The following is a 21019-nucleotide window of genomic DNA, read 5'->3' as shown; positions in this document are numbered from 1 at the left end:
GAGTCACCCTCCCTCCCACCCTCCCTATCCCACCCCTCAAGGTGGTCACAAAGCACCGAGGTGAACTCCCTGTGCTATGTGGCAGCTTCCCACTAGCTATCTAATTTACATATGGTAGTGTGTATATGTCCCTGCCACTCTCTCACATCGTCACAGCTTACCCTTCCCCCTCCCCATATCCTCAAGTCCATGCTCTAGTAGGTTTGTGTTTTATTCCCGTCCCACCACTAATCTCTTCATGACATTTTTTTCTTAGATTCCATATATATGCGTTAATATACAATATTTGTTTTTCTCTTTCTGACTTACTTCACTCTGTATGACAGACTCTAGGTCCACCCACCTCACTACAAATAACTGTTTCATTTCTTTTTATGGCTGAGTAATATTCCATTGTATATATGTGCCACATCTTCTTTATCCATTCATCTGTTGATGGACACTTAGGTTGCTTCCATGTCCTGGCTATTGTAAATAGAGCTGCAATAAACATTTTGGTACATGACTTTTTGAATTATGGTTTTCTCAGGGTATATGCCTAGTAGTGGGATTGCGGGGTCATATGGTAGTTCTATTTGTAGTTTTTTAAGGAACCTCCATACTGTTCTCCATAGTGGCTGTATCAATTTACATTCCCATCAGCGGTGCAAGAGTGTTCCCTTTCTCCACACCCTCTCCAGCATTTATTGTTTCTAGAGTTTTTGATGATGGCCAATCTGACCGGTGTGAGATGATATCTCATTGTAGTTTTTGATTTGCATTTCCCTAATGATTAATGATGTTGAGCATTCTTTCAGGCGTTTGTTGGCAATCTGTATATCTTCTTTGGAGAAATGTCTATTTAGTTCTTCTGCCCATTTTTGGATTGGGTTGTTTGTTTTTTGTTATTGAGCTGCCTGAGTTGCTTATAAATTTTGGATATTAATCCTTTGTCAGTTGACTTTCTGGAGAGTTTTTATCATAAATGGGTGTTGAATTTTGCTCAAAGCTTTTTCTGCATCTATTGAGATGATCATATGGTTTTTATCCTTCAGTTTGTTAATATGGTGTATCACATTGATTGATTTGTGTATATTGAAGAATCCTTGCATTCTGGGGATAAACCCCACTTGATTATGGTATATGATCCTTTTAATGTGCTGTTGGTTTCTGTTTGCTAGTATTTTGTTGAGGACTTTTGCATCTGTGTTCATCAGTGATATTGGCCTGTAGTTTTCTTTCTTTGTGACATCTTTGTCTGGTTTTGGTATCAGGGTGATGGTGGCCTCATAGAATGAGTTTGGGAGTGTTCCCCCCTCTGCTATGTTTTGGAAGAGTTTGAGAAGGATAGGTGTTAGCTCCTCTCTAAATGTTTGATAGAATTCGTCTGTAAAGCCATCTGGTCCTGGGCTTTTGTTTGTAGGAAGATTTTTAATTACAGTTTCTATTTCAGTACTTGTGATTGGTCTGTTTATATTTTCTATTTCTTCCTGGTTCAGTCTCAGAAGGTTCTGCGTTTTTAAGAATTTGTCCATTTCTTCCAGGTTGTCCATTTTATTGGCATATAGTTGCTTGTAGTATTCTCTCATGATCCTTTGTATTTCTGCAGTGTCAGTTGTTACTCCTCCTTTTTCGTTTCTAATTCTGTTGAGTCTTCACCCTTTTTTTCTTGATGAGTCTGGCTAATGGTTTATTAATATTGTTTATCTTCTCAAAGAACCAACTTTTAGAGTTACTGATCTTTGCTATTGTTTCTTTCATTTCTTTTTCATTTGTTTCTGATCTGATATTTATAATTTCTTTCCTTCTGCTAACTTTGGGATTTATTTGTTCTTCTTTCTCTAATTGCTTTAGGTGTAAGGTTAGGTTGTTTATTTGAGATGTTTCTTGTTTCTTGAGGTAGGATTGTATTGCTATAAACTTCCCTCTTAGAACTGCTTTAGCTGCATCCCATAGGTTTTAGGTTATTGTGTTTTCATTGTCATATGTTTCTAGGTATTTTCTGATTTTCTCAGTGATATATTGGTTATTTAATAGCATATTGTTTAGCCTCCATGTGTTTGTATTTTTTACAGTTTTTTTCCTGTAATTGATATCTAGTCTCATAGGGTTGTGCTCGGAAAAGATACCTGATACGACTTCAGTTTTCTTAAATTTACCAGGGCTTGATTTGTGACCCAAGATATGGTCTATTCTGGAGAATGTTACATGAGCAGTTGAGAAGAAATTGTGTTCTGTTGTTTTTGGATGGAGTGTCCTGTAAATATCAATTAGGTCCATCTTGTTTAATGTGTCATTCAAAGCTTATGTTTCCTTATTTTCATTTGGATCGTCTGTCTGTTGGTGGTGGGGTGTTAAAGTCCCCTACTATTAGTGTTACTGTTGATTCCCCCTTTTATGGCTGTTAGCATTTGCCTTATGTATTGAGGTGTTCCTATGTTGGGTGCATAAATATTTACAATTGTTATATCTTCTTCGTGGATTGATCCCTTGATCATTATGTAATGTCCTTCTTTGTCTCTTGTAATAGTCTTAATTTTAAAGTCCATATGAGAATTGCTATGTCTGATATGAGAATTGCTACACCAGCTTTCTTTTGATTTCCATTTGCATGGAATATCTTTTTCCATCCCCTAACTTTCAGTCTGTGTGTGTCCCTAGGTCTGAAGTGGGTCTCTTGTAGACAGCCTATAGACGGGTGTTGTTTTTGTATCCATTCAGCCAGTCTATGTCTTTTGGTTGGAGCATTTAATCCATTTACATTTAAGGTAATTATTGATATGTATGTTCCTACTACCATTTTCTTAATTGTTTTGGGTTTGTTATTGTAGATCCTTTCCTTCTCTTGTGTTTCCTGCCTAGAGAAGTTCCTTTAGCATTTGTTGTAAAGCTGGTTTGGTGGTGCTAAATTCTCTTAGCTTTTGCTTGTCTGTAAAGCTTCTAATTTTTCCATCAAATCTGAATGAGATCCTTGCTGGGTAGAGTAATCTTGGTTGTAGGTTTTTCCATTTCATCACTTTAAATATGTCCTGCCACTCCCTTCAGGCTTGCAGAGTTTCTGCTGAAAGATCAGCTGTTAACCTTATGGGGATTCCCTTGTATGTTATTTGTTGCTTTTCCCTTGCTGCTTTCAATATTTTTTTTGTTTAATAATTTTTGATAGTTTGATTAATATGTCTTGGCATGTTTCTCTTTGGGTTTATCCTTTATGGTACTCTCGTGCTTCCTGGACTTGATTGACTATTTCCTTTCACATGTTAGGGAAGTTTTCAACTATAATCTTTTCAAATATTTTCTCAGACCCTTTCTTTTTCTCTTCTTCTTCTGGAACCCCTATAATTCGAATGTTGGTGCGTTTAATGTTGTCCCAGAGGTCTCTGAGACTGTCCTCAATTCTTTTCATTCTTTTTTCTTTTTTCTGCTCCCTGGCAGTTATTTCCACCATTTTATCTTCCAAGTCACTTATCCGTTCTTCTATCTCAGTTACTCTGTTACTGAGTCCTTCTAGAGTTTTTTTTTTTTTTTTTGCGGTATGCGGGTCTCTCACTGTTGTGGCCTCTCCCGTTGTGGAGCGCAGGCTCCAGACGCGCAGGGTCAGTGGCCATGGTTCACGGGCCCAGCCGCTCCGTGGCATGTGGGATCTTCGCGGACTGGGGCACGAACTCATGTCCCCTGCATTGGCAGGTGGATTCTCAACCACTGCGCCACCAGGGAAGCCCTAGAGTATTTTTAATTTCAGTAATTGTGTTGTTCATCACCGTTTGTTTGCTCTTTAATTTTTCTATATCCTTGTTAAATGTTTCTTGTATTTTCTCCATTTTGTTTCTGAGATTTTGGATCATCTTTGCTATCATTACTCTGAACTCTTTTTCAGGTAGGTTGCTTATTTCATCTTCATTTATTTGCTCTTGTAGGTTTTTACCTTGCTCCTTTTTCTGTAACAAACTTCTTGTCATTTCTTTGTTTTTTTTTGATTGATGGTGCTATACTCCTGTCTTACTGGTTGTTTGGCCTGAGACATCCAGCACTGGAGTTTTCAGGCAGTTGGATAGAGCTGGGTCCTGGTGCTGAGATGAGGACCTCTGGCAGGCCTTACTCCTATTGATATTCCCTGGGTTCTGAGGTTCTCTGTTAGTCCAGCAGTTTGGACTCAGAGCTCCTACCACAGGAGCTCAGGGCCAACCTCCGGCTTGGGAACCAAGATCCCGCAAGCTTTGTGGTGTCGTTTAAAAAAAAAAAAAAAAAGAAGAAGAAGAAAGGAAAAAAGGAGCAGTACAATATCAAAAAACAAAATAAAATTAGAAAGATAAAAAATATATTAGTAAAAATAAAACTATAATTGAAACAATTGCAACAAGGTAAAGTAAAACCACAACAGAAAAAAGAAGAAAGAAAGAAAAAAAGGCAGGGAGAGAACAAACCAAAAGGAGAGATCACGAACAAAGTATAAAGAATAAAATAAAATTAGAAAAATAGATTATTAGGAAAAAGAAAAATATAAAAGAATCAACAACAGTGAATCAACAAGGTAAAACAGAACCCCAATCTAAAAGAGGAATAAAGAAAAGAAGAAAAGCCTTGGCTATGGGGGCAGAGTTTAGGTGGGGGGTGGAACTTAGGCAAGGCCTGGGTTTTGGATGGGGTGGAACCTAGGTGGGTTGGAGGGTGACATTTGAGCATGGGGTGGGGCCTCTGCTTAGGACCTGTGCAGAATGGGAGAGGCAGCACCTTGAAAGGAGGGCCTCTGGATTGTGGGTTTCTGGAGTTTGAAGGTAGGGCTCTGAGTGAGGGTGTGTAGGTGGGGTTTAGGCCCAGCTTGTTGGAGGGTGTCTCCAAGTGTAGAAGTAGGGTCCTGGGAGGGGGTGTAAGAGCAGGGCTTGGGCTCTGTGCAGCAGGAGGGAGGCTCCGAGGGCAGAGGATTAGGCCCAAGAGCCCAGCAGGCTTCCCAGTGCCTAAGTGGACAGGGAAATTGCTGGCCCCATTCCCTTCCATTCCTTCATTCCCTCCCCCACTGTCTCCCTCAGGGTCTCCCCCATTGCCACTGGACCCCTAACCATGGGTGGGTCCCAGTGGGTGTAGGAACTCCTTCCCTCCCCCAACCACCCCTCAGGGGTCCTGGTCTGGAGGTCTGGCCTTTACTTTTGCTCCCCCTTCCCTCCCACTCCTTCAGGACCCGCATGGATGGAGGGGGCCTCGGTGGGCAGAGGATCAGGCCCGGGATCTCAACAGGTTCCTGGGTGTCCAAGTGGACAGGGGAAACATGGCTATGGTGCCTTCTGATTCTCTGCCCTCCCATGGTTCCCCAATTTCCCCCTTTGGGCGTGGGATCCCTTCCCCTCCCTCAGGTGCCCCTCAGGAGCACCAGTCCCATCCCACCTCCACTTCTCCTCCCTCTTCACTCGCCCCACGTCCTACCCAGTCACTGGGGGTCCCTCCCATCCCCTTAGGTGTCTGTGGTCTTCCCCTGGTTCCTGGTAGGTGCCCTAGTTGTGAGGAGATATGAATTCTGCATCCTCCTAGTACACCATCTTGACTTCACCCCCCATTCTTTTGATTGGATGTTATATTTTATGTAGCCATCTCCATACTAACATTTCTATGACTTTAAATTTTTTCCCTGTTGTTTCTCCATATACCCATGTTGCATTTTGAATTATTTTCTTCTCATAGATTTCCAGTCATGAGTTACGGCTCAAAGGACATGACCATTTTTTAGATTCTTGATGCATACTGCCAAGTTGCATTTCAAAAAGGTTATCCTAATTTAGTGCCACCAGCTATACCAGTGAGGACAACTTGTCACCATACTCTTCCCAGAATTGGTTGCTGTCATGTTATACTTATAGCTAATTTCATAAGCAACAAATGTTACTTTATTGTTGTTTTCATTTGTTTTTCTTTGATTAGTAGTTCAGTTAGTTATTTTACTATGTTTGTTTATGGTTCATCTTTTGTAAATTATTTATTTGCCTATTAGCATATTTTCTCCCTTCCTTTCCAATACTTATGTCTCTTAACAGTCTTAATTATTATTTTAAAAAATCAATTTAGGTGAATTCTTCATAAGGATATTAACATTGTCATATATAGTGCAAGTGTTTTTGTAGTGTTTGCTCTTTTATCTTGGCTATATTTTTCTCTGACTTACGTAAGTTTTGAAATTTCATGCCAACTTGTAAATTCTTAAGCTCAGATAGTTGCCTTACCAAAAGGAATAAAAAAGGGAGAAAAGAAAAGTTAACTGAAGTTGGTAAACATTTAGTTATATTTGTTCTTGTCTTCAGGCCCAGCCATCAGATCAGTTGCATTAATTAGATCAAAGGTCACAGCCAGATTCCCCCTCACTTCCTCATAGATATGGAAGGATTCAGAGGGAGGTGAGGTGGGATCAGCTCATGGGTAGAGAACATAATCCTGATGAGGGGAGCCCCTTTTTCTGGGTTTGGAACAAGGACTTGGGTAAGTTGTAGGTGGTGAGGCAAGAGGTTGAGGTACAGTGAGGGGAGGATGATGGATGTACCAGGAGACCCTCTGCCAAGTTTCATTACAGGCTTGAAGTTCTTTTAATGCTGTGTATTTACTTTTTTTAAAAAAGAATTAATTATTTTCTAATAAGCTAATTTTCTCCCTCTTGGAGGGAAATATTGTGGGACTGTTGCCTCTTGTTCCCAAGTCAGTCACACTAAGACCTGTGTGTGCTTCTTTCAGGATGAGAAAATTCACATTATAGACACAAATGGAACTTGTAAACTGGGGATATGTGCAGAGTTCTTTTCAGACCTGTCTAAAAATTGTTTCTATTGGCTGCTTAGTGCTGCTACTAAAGAACAAAGAGGAGCCAGCCCCTTAAACCTATTGCAAATGACTTAACGGATGGGCTTTTCTCATGAATGGAATTAAAATTTGCTTATATTACTGCCAATCACTTCTCCCAGAGGAGTTTCAAATAGGACCAGAAACTCCTCCCCTTCACTTCCTACTATCTGCCACATCCATGCCTTTGAAGTAGAAATCTCCTGGCAAACTCTGTATGTGCTTCTCAAAGAGCTCCAAATCCACATCTGTTTTGGATTTGGAGGGAAAAAAAAATAAGTGAAACCAGTGTGGTGATATCTGAATGAATGTTGTAGAAATCATTTTAAAAAATCTCTTAAAATATATCACAGTCAAATATGCGTATAGTTGTTTAAACCATTGTGAAAAACAGGAGTTTCCTGCAACATTCCTGTCCTGCAGCCGTTTTCACTCCAGAGGGGCCATCATTTTCAAGTTATTTAACTTTTGCTTTTATATCTAAATTAAAGTATATTAAATTGCTACTTTTTGCTTGTCTTTAAATTTTAGGCATTACTGATTGACATCCCTATATGGAAGATGAGAATTTGTTGTTCTCCACATACACAAATTCCTTCCTTACCCTCATCCTTCCAATATAATTTGGAGTTAGATCAATATATATTGTGCATTTCCATGGCTACGTAAATATTATGTATAGCTGACCCCCATGGTATACTATAATTACGTTACTTATCTAAACAATTTTTTGTTTTTTCTGGAGTTCATTTTTTCCCCCTTGATTTGCATAGCTTTCCAGGTACTTCTCTTATCCATCCCTCAACTATCTTACAAAAGTATAATCTCCTCTCGGTAAATTCAAACACATCAAGCATTTCATTAGCCTCATCTTCTTTGGGCCATTGCACTCAGCTGACAGTGGCATTTATTATGGTTGTTCAGGTCAGTGCCCTCACTTCTAGGTTTTTGGCTTCCTCACTGATGGTGAATGACAGAGGTAAACTGGATAAGTGAGATGGTACTTGTGTTCAGAATGTTAGGAATTTTCTAGTATTCTATACAAACAGAGGATCTAAAATGCCTTCCTAGCAAGCTCTTCTCTGAGATGAAGTATTTTCAGTAGGTGCTATACTGTTAGTGCCTGTTACTTTAATGTTGTCTCATTTCTCCTTTTCATTTTCTTTGTAGGATATCAACTTCCTTATACACAATTCTGTAAAATACTTAACTGGTTTAGTCACATTTTCTCAAAGTTTAGGTAAGGCAGCAATCTTTTCTTCCCACACAGCAAAAAATCACTCCATCAATATCCAATCTTGGAAAAATATTGCTGGTGGCACTAAAATTGGTACAACTCTTTTGGGAAATAATTTGCCAGTATGCAAGATAACTACAAAAATCATCCTTCCCTTGCCTTCGCAATTTTAGTCTAGGACTCCATGCTAAAGAAATAACCCAAAACATGGAGAAAGCTGTATGTCAGAAGAGTCCCAGAGGTATTATTTGTAGTAGTGAAAAACTGGAAACGATATCATGTCCATTAATAGGGGAATGGCTAAGTAAATGGTTGGAATATATACTTCGCTTTTTATGTCATGTAATAACATGAAAATACTTACTGTAACATTAAACAAAAAATAAGAGTAGTCCATCCAGGTACACTGTGATTAGCACTATATAAAATACACATGTTGAAAACTGAAACCATCTACTCTATACAGCTTATGTCTACATGAACATGACCTCACTATTCCAATGTTTGCTGGCATAATTTTACTCTTCCAGGAGTCTCTTTGCCAGGTAAATAAGTTTATTTTTCATAACGTAATTTCTCAACAGACCCATCAAATTGTCAATAGAAAGTATCAGTTAACAAAACCCCTCAGTCCTGATGTTTCTAACCAACCCTCAACAATTATATCATGATCTTTACCCAGTCTTAAGGTCTGCTCATTGAAAGATCTACCTTAAACAAAACTCCAGAATTTCAATAAAATCTGATCTTGCCCTTGCCTCTCTGAGACACTGTCAAAGCTCTGTTAAGGTGCTGCTCCCCCTTATGGCAGTGGGCAGTGATTTCAGCCCTGTATTATCATTAGATTGTGTTGGAATACTTGGGGAACCAGCACTCAACAAAGTAGGAAAACTATGCCATATATGCATAAGGAAAAAGACAAAAGGAATATGTAAAAATAATAGTTATGTTGGAGGATTGGTATTCTGTCAAATTTTCAAGTCTTTTTAACGGTATCCTTATGTAATGAGAAAAGGTTTATTTCATTCAATAACTAAGAATTTATTTATTCTGATGATAAAGCCATCTTTTAATGTGTAAAGATCAAATAAAGGCAAAGCTGTGTAACTTGTTATCTTCTTTGTTGTGTTTTGTAGAGAAAATATCAATCTGAAGAGAAGACTACTAAGGTAGGAAAAGAAGCTATTCATATTGTAATGAGGCTTGTAGAATCGAAAGACTCGTGGGTTCAGTGGTAATGAAAATGATCCCCAAATGCTCTAAAATCACTTAATGTTGAGAAATAATCAGGGAGACATGGACAATGACCTTTAAATGGGTTTTGGTATTTAATGGAACAGAGGCTTTAGACAACGGCTTGCTTAGCACTGAGTGACATAAATGTAAATCTAACACAGCATCGACGCATCTCACAAAATTAAAAGCCAGGGTTTACTAACAAATTTGGTAGTCAGTGGATTTTGCAGTGTTAAATGTATTTTTTATCAATCAATCATTTTATGAAAATCAGGAGGAAAGCAGGCAGGCGGATCGTTTGCCCAACTGGCAAAAGCAGCACTCAACTAACTATTCCTTTTGTACACTTGGCAGTTATTTACACAGCTTCTGTTCCAGGTAAAGATATGCTGATGACAGGAATAAAGACAAATATCAATATTAATCAGGTAATTTTATTTAATATTTACCATTCAGCAGCAACCAACATGAACATCTGGGCTAACAGAATCTCTTGAAATGTTCTGCTATATAGCTGCTTCAGAAATACACACACACGATCAACTGTTCATTGCCAAAAAAATTTTTTTTAAAAAAATGGCTTCAAGAGCAAATAACACTGATTTATACTGTGCCCAAGCACTAGTCAAGGAATCTATTAATTTACAGAGGAAAAGGAAATCAAAGAAGCTTTGTTATCTTATGCATGTCACCTTATTTAAATGGAAGGAAGTCTTTACTTCTTTAAAGCAACAGAAATACGGATCTTTTTATATATATATATATATATATATATATATATATATATATATACACTCTTAAGGATGTGATTACAAACACAAAGTGTTATCATCAAAAGCAAAAGCTAGTTCAAGAAATTTTCAACTGAAAAACTTGCAAGACACAAAGCTAAAATTCATGTTCCTTTTCTCTATTATGAATAATTTCACTAAACATAAATATTTTAACATATATTAATTTTCTGACATTCAAAATTGTAAAGTCAATATGGCAGAATTATTGTTAGAAGCACATATGTACAAATATTTTTTTTCCGTACATAAAGTATTTGGCATAATTATAACAATCATACTGCATCCACAACAGTTTGCTTTTATTTTTACTTTTTTTTTTTTACACATAATGGTATCTCTTATTAAAATTAACCAGTTATGTACAAAAATACTTGAACATTTATTATAGAAAACCTCTATAACCAGCCTCAACAGCGTATACCTGCTGAATGGTTTCATTAAGGGAGTATAAAAAAGTTGTCACTGCCTTCCAGGTAAGCTATCAACAAAAACAAACACAGTTAAACTAAATTGAGCTTCCCAACAAAAGAGGGAAAATATTCAACAGTATGATTTAAAATACAGTTCATATCTATTGTCAGTTGAGTGTTATAAACAGTCAGTAAAGAAAACAAAGATACAAAATACGTTACCACATACAAGGTGCTTTTTTCACACTCCTATGACTGTGGCATGAGCGTCCCTATCTAGATCTAAGATGCTGTGTTGCAGTATTCAAGCTAGAGTGGTCTACGGCCATCCTCCTTCAACAAAAGGACAACAGGATTAGCTAAGAGGACAAGCTCCACCAGTAATAATGGAGAGTTGTGAGGAATTCCTTATTTTGTGCAGGATTGAAAGTTAATGCCCTTGCCTTTTGAAAGTCCTTTTGCCATTTAATCATGCTAATATATTTTCTCTGTTTCTTTTCTTCATTTACTCTATTAATTTACTGCTGTCCTGTATTGATTCCTGAATTCTTGCTAATGGGACACATTAATTTGTGCCCACTTAACACATGAACATCTGTTCTTCTTCAGTGACAAATTTGGTAGAGGAAACTATCAAGTGAGGAAGCACAAGATTCAAGTAAACATTCCTCCTAGGGTCTTTTGCTTCATCTACCCGATTGGAACTCTGGAAGTAAATTGCACCTTGAAAAGAAATACAGTAGATACCATGGTGCCAGGGTACTAAAGCGTTTACCAACCAATTGGTAGAGTTTTAAGAATGTAGACAGCAGCCAAGGTCAGAAGCAACCTTAAAGAAGTATTTTGCTTCAAGAACAAAACCACTTCCAGTCCCAACTCTTGCAACCCCTTAAGTTTACTGTCTCACTAGCTTGCTTTAACTTTTAATTCTGAAGATGTGCATTCATCAGTCTGTTCATAGAAAGAGCCAGAAATCTCACCTTATTTACAGAAGTCTTCTAAAATAAGGACTACTGTGTTTGTTAGGATGTACATCCACTTAATAAGCTTTCTTGAAGTATCAAGTATTCAGTAAAAAGTATACAACATTATCACGCTTCGTATTGTTCGACAATATTGTACTGGTTTTAAGATTAAACTATGTAAAAAAAAGTGAACATAAAAAGATACAAAAGAAGGCTTTATTACTATTTATCACTTCCAAATGAGAAACGCTGTAATGAAACTTCAGCCATACTTGGAACACCTGGCGTTTGAGATCAGTAACTTTTAATATTGTGCAACATTCTATTAACAAGTGAGTTTTAATTCCATTCATCTAAAGACAAATCTGAGTAAGTTATTAAAGTGCCTACACTAAATGTCTTCTCACCATACCTCTTACTTCTTGTAAACGGCAGAGAATTCATGGCAGGGAAAGAGAAATGGGACTTCTTACAACTGGGAGACTTTCCGGGGCAGGGGTCTGGGCCGCGGGCCGGGGTCCGTCCTCCTGGTCCCATTCTCCAGGGGTCCCGATCGCGCCGCCAGAGGCTTGGGGGGCAAGGCGGGGGGTTCCGCCGTGACGGGGATGGACAGGCTGTGAGGTAGCGGGACCGGGCGCCGCAGAGTCCGCTCGTACACGCTGTACGGCGGCGGCGTCTTGCTCTCCTTGCGCACCGGCTCTTCAGACCCGCTGTGGCCTGACCCCGACCCCGGCGCCACCAACTGTTCGTTCACCTGATTTTCGAAGCCTGAGGTTTCCGACGTGCTACACCGGCTGAGGGACGAAATCCCACTGCTGTAGCTGCCGGACAGGACGGGGGAGTTGGAGATGAGTCCTGGGGAGTGATACTCCACCGGAGAGGGGGTGAAAGATTGCATGGAGCCCTGTGCGGAGTGGAAAGGGAGGGGTGGGGGGGTACACAGCAGAGAGTCACTGACAGACACTGTGATGAGCTCAACTGTGTCCCCCACCCCTCCGCAGGTTGAAGCCCTACCCCCTGACCCCCCCCACCCCTGCCATGTGCCTGCATTTGGAGATACAGCCTTTAAAGAACGAGTAAGTGAAACTGAGGCCCTCAGGGTGGACCCCAACCCAATCTGGTATCCTTTTAGGAAAAAAAAAATTGGACACAAAGAGACACCAAAGACACAGAGAAAAGACCCTGAGGACATAGGGAGAAGGTGGCCGTCTGCAAGCCAAGGAGAGGAGGCCGCAGGAGAAACCGACGATGGTGGCACCTTGATCTTGGACCTGTAGGCTCCCAAACCGTGAGAAAATACATTTCTGTTGTTGAAGCCCTCCCAGTCTGCGGGGTTTTGCTCTGTTGGCCCTGGAAGACTCATGCAGACACCCAGACTCAAATCTGAGTGCTGGCGTGCCTCAGAACCACACATATACATCAGGCATTTATCTGCCAGGGCCGCCAGTCCATTCAGTTCACCTCACTGCCTACTTCACTCCTCATCATGGTCAGGACAGAAAGAGGATAAAAGGACTCAGGGAGAAAATGCAGAGGCATATCATTAGTCCCATGGTTTGAAAGATAGGAAACTGGCAAAAACCAAACCAAAACAAAACCCGTTGGAGGTACCACTTCCCTTTCTAGCTCAGCAGAACCACTGGAAGTTATAGCAACAACTGCTCACTTTCTCTTAATGGAGATAATATTTTGAAGCTGAGCAGGGCTGTCCCCTTTGGATGGGGCATGAATTCTTCAGTTTCCCATCATTCCCACCCCAACACATTGAGGCCTCCCGGCCTCCTTCACTCATTTGTTAGCTGTCTAGCCCCGCTGGCACTGGAATGTGCTACTTCCCTAAGGGTTCCACTGGGAAATACTGCACCCTATGTACTCCTTGAGTCCATTCAAAGCATATTAGCTTCTTAATGTCTTATAAGAAAGCAACTTAAATGACTTTGTTCAGCCCAGTGTTTCCTAAACTTATTTGACCATAGACCATTTTTTTTCATGTATCACATAAATGGCCCATAAAACCAAGAAATGTTAACCTAGACTAACTTCACCTTGGTTTCTCTTTTGAAACAAAAACAATGCTAGTAGACACAAATCCTTTCATTTAACAGGAGCCTAAAGTTAAGCATGGCCAATTAAGAGATCAAAATTCATTGCAATTTTTGGTTAAAAATTAGACATTAAGGTCAAAATAAGTCAGGTAAGCTGAGTCTTCAAGGGGTTAATTCCATCATTTAATTGCTGATAAAACTATCAGTCAAGGAGTTTTCTGTAGTCTAAGCACAGCAAAGCTAGTAACTTGGTAGCACTACGCCCTCTAATGTAACCCAGGAGTTACAACACAAATGTTCCACCCATTTTCTCTTCAAACCTATTTTGTAAAAATACGGCTACGAAGCTATACCTATGGCCGGTAAGAACATAGGCAGGTCTGTGGAGAGACAGTATACACCACTTTGCTAACTATTTGGTGGCTACTTGAACCTTTTCAGCCCTCCGATTCTTTCTATTTTTAAAGAATCAGTTCCTACTCTTATCTTATTACTAGTCTTATCTTATTACTACTCTGCACAATCAAGTTAAAAAATGCATATGTGAATTCCATTGCAACACGTGGGGCTCTTTGCAAGCAAGGGGAAGTGTAACGATGCGGAAACACCATGTTGCTTTTGTTCCCATCACATCAAGATGACAGTCTGTGGCTTCCAGGGTGTATGCAGTCCCAAGTACTTTACAATTAATAGCTGCTCTACAGAATGACAACCAAACTAGCAAATAATTTGCACCCACCAGCAAATCTTGACATCAGCAATGTTGGCAATGCAAACAAAATCACACTTCTTTGCAATTTTCTCCGTTTGGGGGGGGTTTTCCTTCCCGATTCTCAATTTCTACCAGCAACAATCCTTAGCACCACAGATGTATGGGATCACAATGTGATCCCATGTGTTTGTAGAAGCTAATTTGTCCTTTCTTTTACATTAGTTAGAAATGTCTCATCAACAAAAAGGACATGGAAGTGTGTAAATCCTAAGTCATTCAGGTACAAAATCATTCTTTCAACACTCACTTCAACCTCATATTAGCCTCTGGCATAGCAGCTCTGAACACCTACCTCTGTACTGACAATCCTTGCAGCCAGTCTGATTCAATTTGGATAGAGACTAAATATTATTCTTTTTTTTAAATTGATTTTTTAACTTTTTGGTTGCATTGGGTCTTCGTTGCTGTGCGCGGGCTTTCTCTAGTTGTGGCGAGTGTGGGCTACTCTTCGTTGTGGTATGTGGGCTTCTCATTGTAGTGGCTTCTTGTTGTGCAGCATGGGCTCTAGGCACACATGCTTCAGCAGTTGTGGTGCGTGGGCTCAGTAGTTGTGGCTTGTGTGCTCCAGAGCACAGGCTCAGCAGTTGTGGCACACGGGCTTAGTTGCTCCGTGGCATGTGGGATCTTCCCAGACCAGGGATCAAACCCGTGTCCCCTGCATTGGCAGGCAGATTCTTAACCACTGCGCCACCAGGGAAATCCCTAAATATTATTCTTTACCTTCCTGAGGGATTCTGTATGTTTAGAGATGTTAAGAAGCCTATGTCTACATATCAAATCAAATGTCTGACCTTTAAAGCTTTCCAGTTTGTTTCCCAGAAATTTTAAAATTCATTTTACTGCCTTGTTTTTCATGATCAAGTATGTATCTCTAATGTAAACGGAAACCTTGGTGTAAAATATTAAAAGAGGAAAAGTTGGCTTTTCAAAATGGGTGAGGCTGATGAAAAAGGCACTGGAGAATATTTAGTAGATCTTGTTGATTGTTTTTCAATATATGTGTTTGTTTTTGATATCCCTTAAACCAAAAGACCAGGCTGTAAATGCCCTAGGGGATACATGGGGACCATTTCTTTCCTAATTCAGTGTATATTCTCACTCTAGTTTGTATATTCTCTTGCCACCATTTGGAGAAAAAGCCTAATAATCTGAAAACAAATGGCAGGCTCCCCAAAGGGAAAGCCTAGTGCTATTTTCTTATGCATCTTCCTCTCCCCCTTCTTTATATGTTCTTTGCCTGGTCTGTGCAGATAAAAGCATCTCATTGATGTACCAGGGAAAAAAGTAACGTGGGGCCAATCTCTAGCCCCAATCTAAACAAGAGCCTGTACCTTCAATGGAGATCGCCCAGCAGGTGATGGGGATACCGACGTCGTGTGTCTTGCTGGTGAAGCTGTAAAGAGAGAGAGAGAGATCATTTCAATTCAGTAAACCAGACAGCTGACTACCTGCAAAAGCCCTCTGTGTGTACAAACCCATATAGATGATCTAGTGCACAAGTGTCTAGTCAAGGGGGGTGAGAAGCGACTAAATGGTGCCCACCCAAAACGGATTCTTCACAAAGGATGGCAGCTCCAAGACATGGGGTAATTAGTGAAAAGTCACCAGTGTATACATAATGCTTTCACCACAGTGACAGGACCCCAAGCTGGTCCAAAGTCCTTTCCAATTCCTCAAAGTCCAGATGCTTCTCTGCTGCTTGGTCTATTTCAAAAGGTGCTTTTAGGTGTGAGGTGCCAGGGAGCAGACTTTGGGAAATAACTGCTGACTTTGGCCCTGAGCAGGAATGGGAAGACCCAAGTCATCCAGACAGCTTAGAGTAAGTCCCCAGGAATATACTGAGATCAGCCTCTCCTTCCATCCCCCAATATTCCTGAAACTGACAGGAAACCCTTGGCCATATCATACAAGAGGTAAGGAGTTTTCCATTTTTCTCCTTAATGTGTGTACTCGGGTCTTCCCTTTATCTCTGGGAGGTGGTACCCTATGGATTTTATCATCAAGGCAAAGAAGAACCCTCTCTTTGTTTCTCCCACCAGATTTTCAAGCCCTACACCTGGGACACAGCTTGTTTGATGGCACTGCTCTGTGTGCGTGCTTGTGGGTCAAATCCAGCTCTCTAAAGCATAACCACACATACTAAAAGCCCGCCGTGACACCGTCAACATGGTGCGTATCAGGCAGATTTCCCAATTCTGCCTACAGAGGTTTCAATGAGCTCAGAGTTCGTTGCTCTGTGATGAGCTGCCATTCTCCCAGATGTCACAGTGAGGGCTGGAACTCATAAGAAAACTACAGAAAGGCTGAAGGGAAGAGAGACAGTTACAGATCCCCCCCAACAGTGACCACACATGACGATATGAGGCCAGACCATGACAGCAATCAGTGCAGAAGGGAAGGCAGCCCTGCCAAGTTAACCGGGAAGAGGTACGGTCGTCTGTGCACTCGGAGCCTAACGGACCAGGAAGTGTGGCTGGTCCCCACACCGTGGGGTGGTGTGGCCTCCATCTTACACGCTAGGGCATGCTGTCAGCGTGTGCCATGTTCCATCACCACTGTTAGTTCTCCTAAGGCATCAATTGTGGGTGTTGAGTATGGAAGAAAAACATGCACGTATAGAGAAGCAGATCTTGATTGGGAATGGTATGTCAGGAAGAAGTCAAGGTTTACTATTACTTGGGACCTTCTTCCTCTCAACTTAGGCGTTCCCTGGTACCGTCACTGTGGGACGCACAGCAGCCCCTGTGCGCACTGCATGTTTACAGTGATGTTTCTCTGGAAAGACCTAAAATAGTTCTATCAGTGTCCTTGTCTACAAGTCTGAACGAGCAGGAACCTAAATACCATGAATATTACTGTTCCTTAGAAAATGCTTTTTGAGTTCCCAACTTTAGGTACACAACCAGGTTTAAATTGGAGGTTGCCTGAATATATGGACATCATGAATAAAATACCAATTACTGGTTGATGAGTTTTAAACTTCCATGGTCATACTGACCTACTTATGCAGAGTATCAATTAAGGCTAAAGTTATTTCTTTTTCTGTTTAGAGAGAGATCTCACATGTCTTTCCAAATCTATTGGTGACTTTTTGCTTTGGTGAGTATAAAACAAACTGGGTAGCACATAGTTTATTTTAAAAAGAGAGAGAGTCATTTTTCCTAGTGAAAAAAGAAAATAGAAAGATGAGATGCTAAAATACAGCAAATGGAACATGGACGATCAATCCAGAAAAATCCATGAAAAACACAGTGTCAAATTTTCTCTTGCCTTTAGGCTGTTGTATTTGTAAAGCTTCAAAACTACTCTAAATATATGTTAAGTGTTGAAAAGACTCTCCCCAGCACCAGGATAGGATAAGTAAAGCAGGGTAGCCCCTCTTAAAAACCGCCCCCATATGCAGGTCACCAAACAACGGCTTGTTCAGGAGGAAAGGGGAACTATTATTTTTATAAACTCACAAAGGAAGTTTCTTAAGAATAATTTTCAGTGGTTCTCAAGGCTAGAAAGGTGTGGTAAAATACAGATTCTAGGGTCTTGGCTCAGAAATAGTAAAATTCTGATTCAGTAGGTCTGAGGTTAAGCCCAAGAATTTTGCTTCTTAAACCAGCACCCTAGGGGATTCAGTGCCTTGAATGAACCCTTTGAGAAATATGACCCTCGAATACAGACCTGTCTAAGCAGCAGATAACAACGGATGCACTGTTAGTTGTTTTCCACAAGCCTATCCAAATCAGTTAGTCAATCCTATTTAGGGGCTACCTGAAACTGGGGTGTCAGTCCTGAAGAAAGTGGCTAGACTTAGTAAAGGCTGATAAGAATGAGGTGACTCAGGATAGCATAGAAAAAATGCTAGCAAGGTTAGGGTACCCCCTACATTCTGAGGATGGCATGTAGGAAAAGAACATTCTACAAAATCTGTCTGTGGGGTTTATTAGGAATGGTGCACTGCTTGACGTAGTGTAACAGGAGTTCAGGAAAGAGGGGGAACACTACAAACAAATTATATAGCTACTACTAAGGTTTTTACCTTGGACACCAAATGCCTACCTTTTTGAGGAATTCAGGACAAGCTAGAGTAGTCAATAAACGTTATTTTATGAAAGTGATTGTTAAATGCTTCAAATACGCACCAGTCTGTGTGGGTCTTGGAGGGACAGGGGGAGAGATAAGTTTCCCACTGTCCGACATGTTCTTGGCTTCCTTCCCACTGTCCAGGCTCCAGCTGCTAGGGGTGGGATTCACAGCTGGAAGGGAATAACACTGTTAAAAACACACGGTCTACTTTGCCCTGTAAACACTCGAAATCTTAGAAGAAAGTCAGAATTATCCAGAATGAAAAAAATCAACTGGATTAAAAAAACCAACAAACTTCCTAAATACTAAACTTTTACTTAATTGCCTACCTCACAGTTATAGTTATTTAATTGGGTGATAGCATGTCTCTTTCTTTCCCTCAAGCAGTCAAACAGAACTATACATCTCGATACGAGAGTGTAGAAACTTGTTGAGAATTACAGATGTGTTTAGAAGCTGGATAACAGATGGAACGTGTAGTCACTAGACTATTGTAAAACTTGATTTTTAGTAGAAATTTCTGGACTAGTGGCACCCTGAAAGGGGGAAGGCAGTGGCACGCTAATATCTCCACTGTCTGGCAGGATTAGTGGCAAGGAACAGCCACGCCACACCATCCTGTTGGCCCTTGTTTCTAAAGTCAATGGGCTATATAGTGAAGAATGTCCTAAAAAAAATAATTTGGAGTACCGACAGTATCATTCCTTTTTTGTAATCTGCCTGCTCCATGCTTCAGCAAGATGCAGAAATATGGAACGACCCCATTAGGAACAAGGGCAAGACACACAAGGTTATAAATAGCTGTTCTGTGATGAGGTTTACATCAGGCCTTTAGAGATTTCCAGTGGCTTGCTCCCTGAACAGACACTGCCACCTGATGGACATATCTAGAATTTCAACATTTTACCCTTCTTTATATTACCACTTTCATTAGATGGAACTACCACTCGTCAAATACTTTTCCTCCGGTCCTTTTAAACGTGCTTTGTGGTTTTCTTTGGTATAAAAGGTGAGAAAAAGACCACGTTCCTAAATTCTCCAGACAAAGATCAATATCTGACTTGTAACTTTAAAGCAAAATGTGTGTTTTAAAATAACTGGCTACAGTGCTGCTGATTTCTATTTCACAAGGAAAGTTTTAACGTATCGGTGCACTCAAATGATGATGCAGTTGAGCTCTTAACGAGGACAGTTACAATGCACTTTACAAGGATATTTCGTTAGTGACTCTTAATTCACTGGCCTGGGGACTGCTCTGATTTTTTGAGGCCTGACCCTGGGAGGTGAGCAGGTGCCTTGCTGCCAGCCCATGCCCCGCTGGCTGAGGCAGTCGCATTTAATCTGCTCTTCCTCCTCTGCTGTGTTGCACAGACCAATGCTAACTGGCTATGAACTGCTAGGCATGTGTTTGTTTCTCATTTTTTCAGGTGACCTTGAGGCAGGGCACACTCCATCATGCACAGGATTGCAATTCTTAAAGAGCATCTGAGTCACCGCAAACACACGTGAGCTGGCAGAATGAACTGTGTAAGGCAGACACAAAGTGGGACCAGGGAATCGATCTGAGAAGGTGCTTATTTTCATTGCCCTCAACAAGTAGCCTAATTGGCCAGTTTGTTTCAGGTAGCGCAGGCCTTGCCTCCGTGACTCACTGAATAACACCAAAAGTCATTAAAACAGAGGAGTCCCTACCATGCTCAGATTCTGCTGTTAAATCCTACAAGAACACAGTTTGTGAAGAATGCATCAGAAATACCTGTCTTTCATTCATCTCCTAAAGAGCAAATTAGTCCAGATCATTAAAGGTCTGGAGATCTGCCTTCTGCACAGACACAGGGGAGACTGGAGGAAATGAGGACAAAACAAACCATTCCACATTCCAGGACTGATGAAGAGGCTGGCTTTATACCCACCTTTCTCAGGCGCAGAAAGATTTGGGTCACTGCGTGGCAAGGCCCCGTCTCCAATATGATTAAACAGCAGCCTCTGGAAAGGCACAAGAATCTGTTTTTATGATGCAATATGCTAACATGTGAGACCTTCTAGAAAATGAGATGATTATCTTATTACTGAACCTTTTCATTGAAAAAAATGTTTTTATATGCTATGATGAGGCTAGGAACCAAGAATTCAATTCTATTTAAGGGAAAAAGGGCAGAGACCCTTAGGGTTCAAACAGTGTTTTAAAAGTCTATACTAGATTTCAAATATAAATGGCAAATAAGTTTTGTAATAAAATGCAAGGAAAAAATAAACAGTAAGCAGTTAGGTCATGGTGCTCTTTGTAAATACAAATGCTAGACTGGCAATACGAAATGCAAGTAAGAATTAAAGGAGGAATATTAGCTCAAAAAATCTCTAGTGAATGGACTTTATATTTTAAATCCTAGATTAGGTTAAAACATATGAAATGGTCAATATGTTACAATTTTTTTTTTTTTTTGCGGTATGTGGGCCTCTCACTGTTGTGGCCTCTCCCGTTGCGGAGCACAGGCTCTGGACGCACAGGCTCAGTGGCCATGGCTCACGGGCCCAGCTGCTCCGCGGCATGTGGGATCTTCCCGGACCGGGGCACGAACCTGCGTCCCCTGCATCGTCAGGCGGACTCTCAACCACTGCGCCACCGTGTTACAATTTTTAACCCACAAAAATGCCGGTTTTACATGGTTCTACCTAACATATTAAACAAAA

At 40.5% G+C, this 21019-nt stretch overlaps 1 protein-coding gene across 4 annotated transcripts in view; it reads right to left on the bottom strand.

Moving 5' to 3' along the window:
* Nucleotides 1-10380: 10380 nt before the first annotated feature.
* DOCK4 (dedicator of cytokinesis 4) overlaps nucleotides 10381-21019 on the bottom strand; it is a 484849-nt gene continuing 474210 nt past the window's right edge. For 3 of the 4 annotated variants that reach the window (XM_067042314.1, XM_059074580.2, XM_067042316.1), the window contains 4 exons: nucleotides 20242-20314; nucleotides 18385-18498; nucleotides 15583-15644; nucleotides 10381-12338 (listed from right to left, as the gene is read on the bottom strand). In XM_067042314.1, coding sequence (XP_066898415.1) covers nucleotides 11904-12338; nucleotides 15583-15644; nucleotides 18385-18498; nucleotides 20242-20314 — 684 coding nt within the window. In that variant the 3' untranslated portion in view covers nucleotides 10381-11903. The remainder of the gene's footprint in view (nucleotides 12339-15582; nucleotides 15645-18384; nucleotides 18499-20241; nucleotides 20315-21019) is intronic. The other variant, XM_067042315.1, reaches the window with a different exon arrangement.

This window comes from Kogia breviceps, chromosome 9 (genome assembly GCF_026419965.1).
Source record: "Kogia breviceps isolate mKogBre1 chromosome 9, mKogBre1 haplotype 1, whole genome shotgun sequence".
NCBI lineage: Eukaryota > Metazoa > Chordata > Mammalia > Artiodactyla > Physeteridae > Kogia > Kogia breviceps.
Note: the sequence above shows the minus strand (reverse complement) of the source record. Positions and strands in the feature narration are given on the sequence as shown.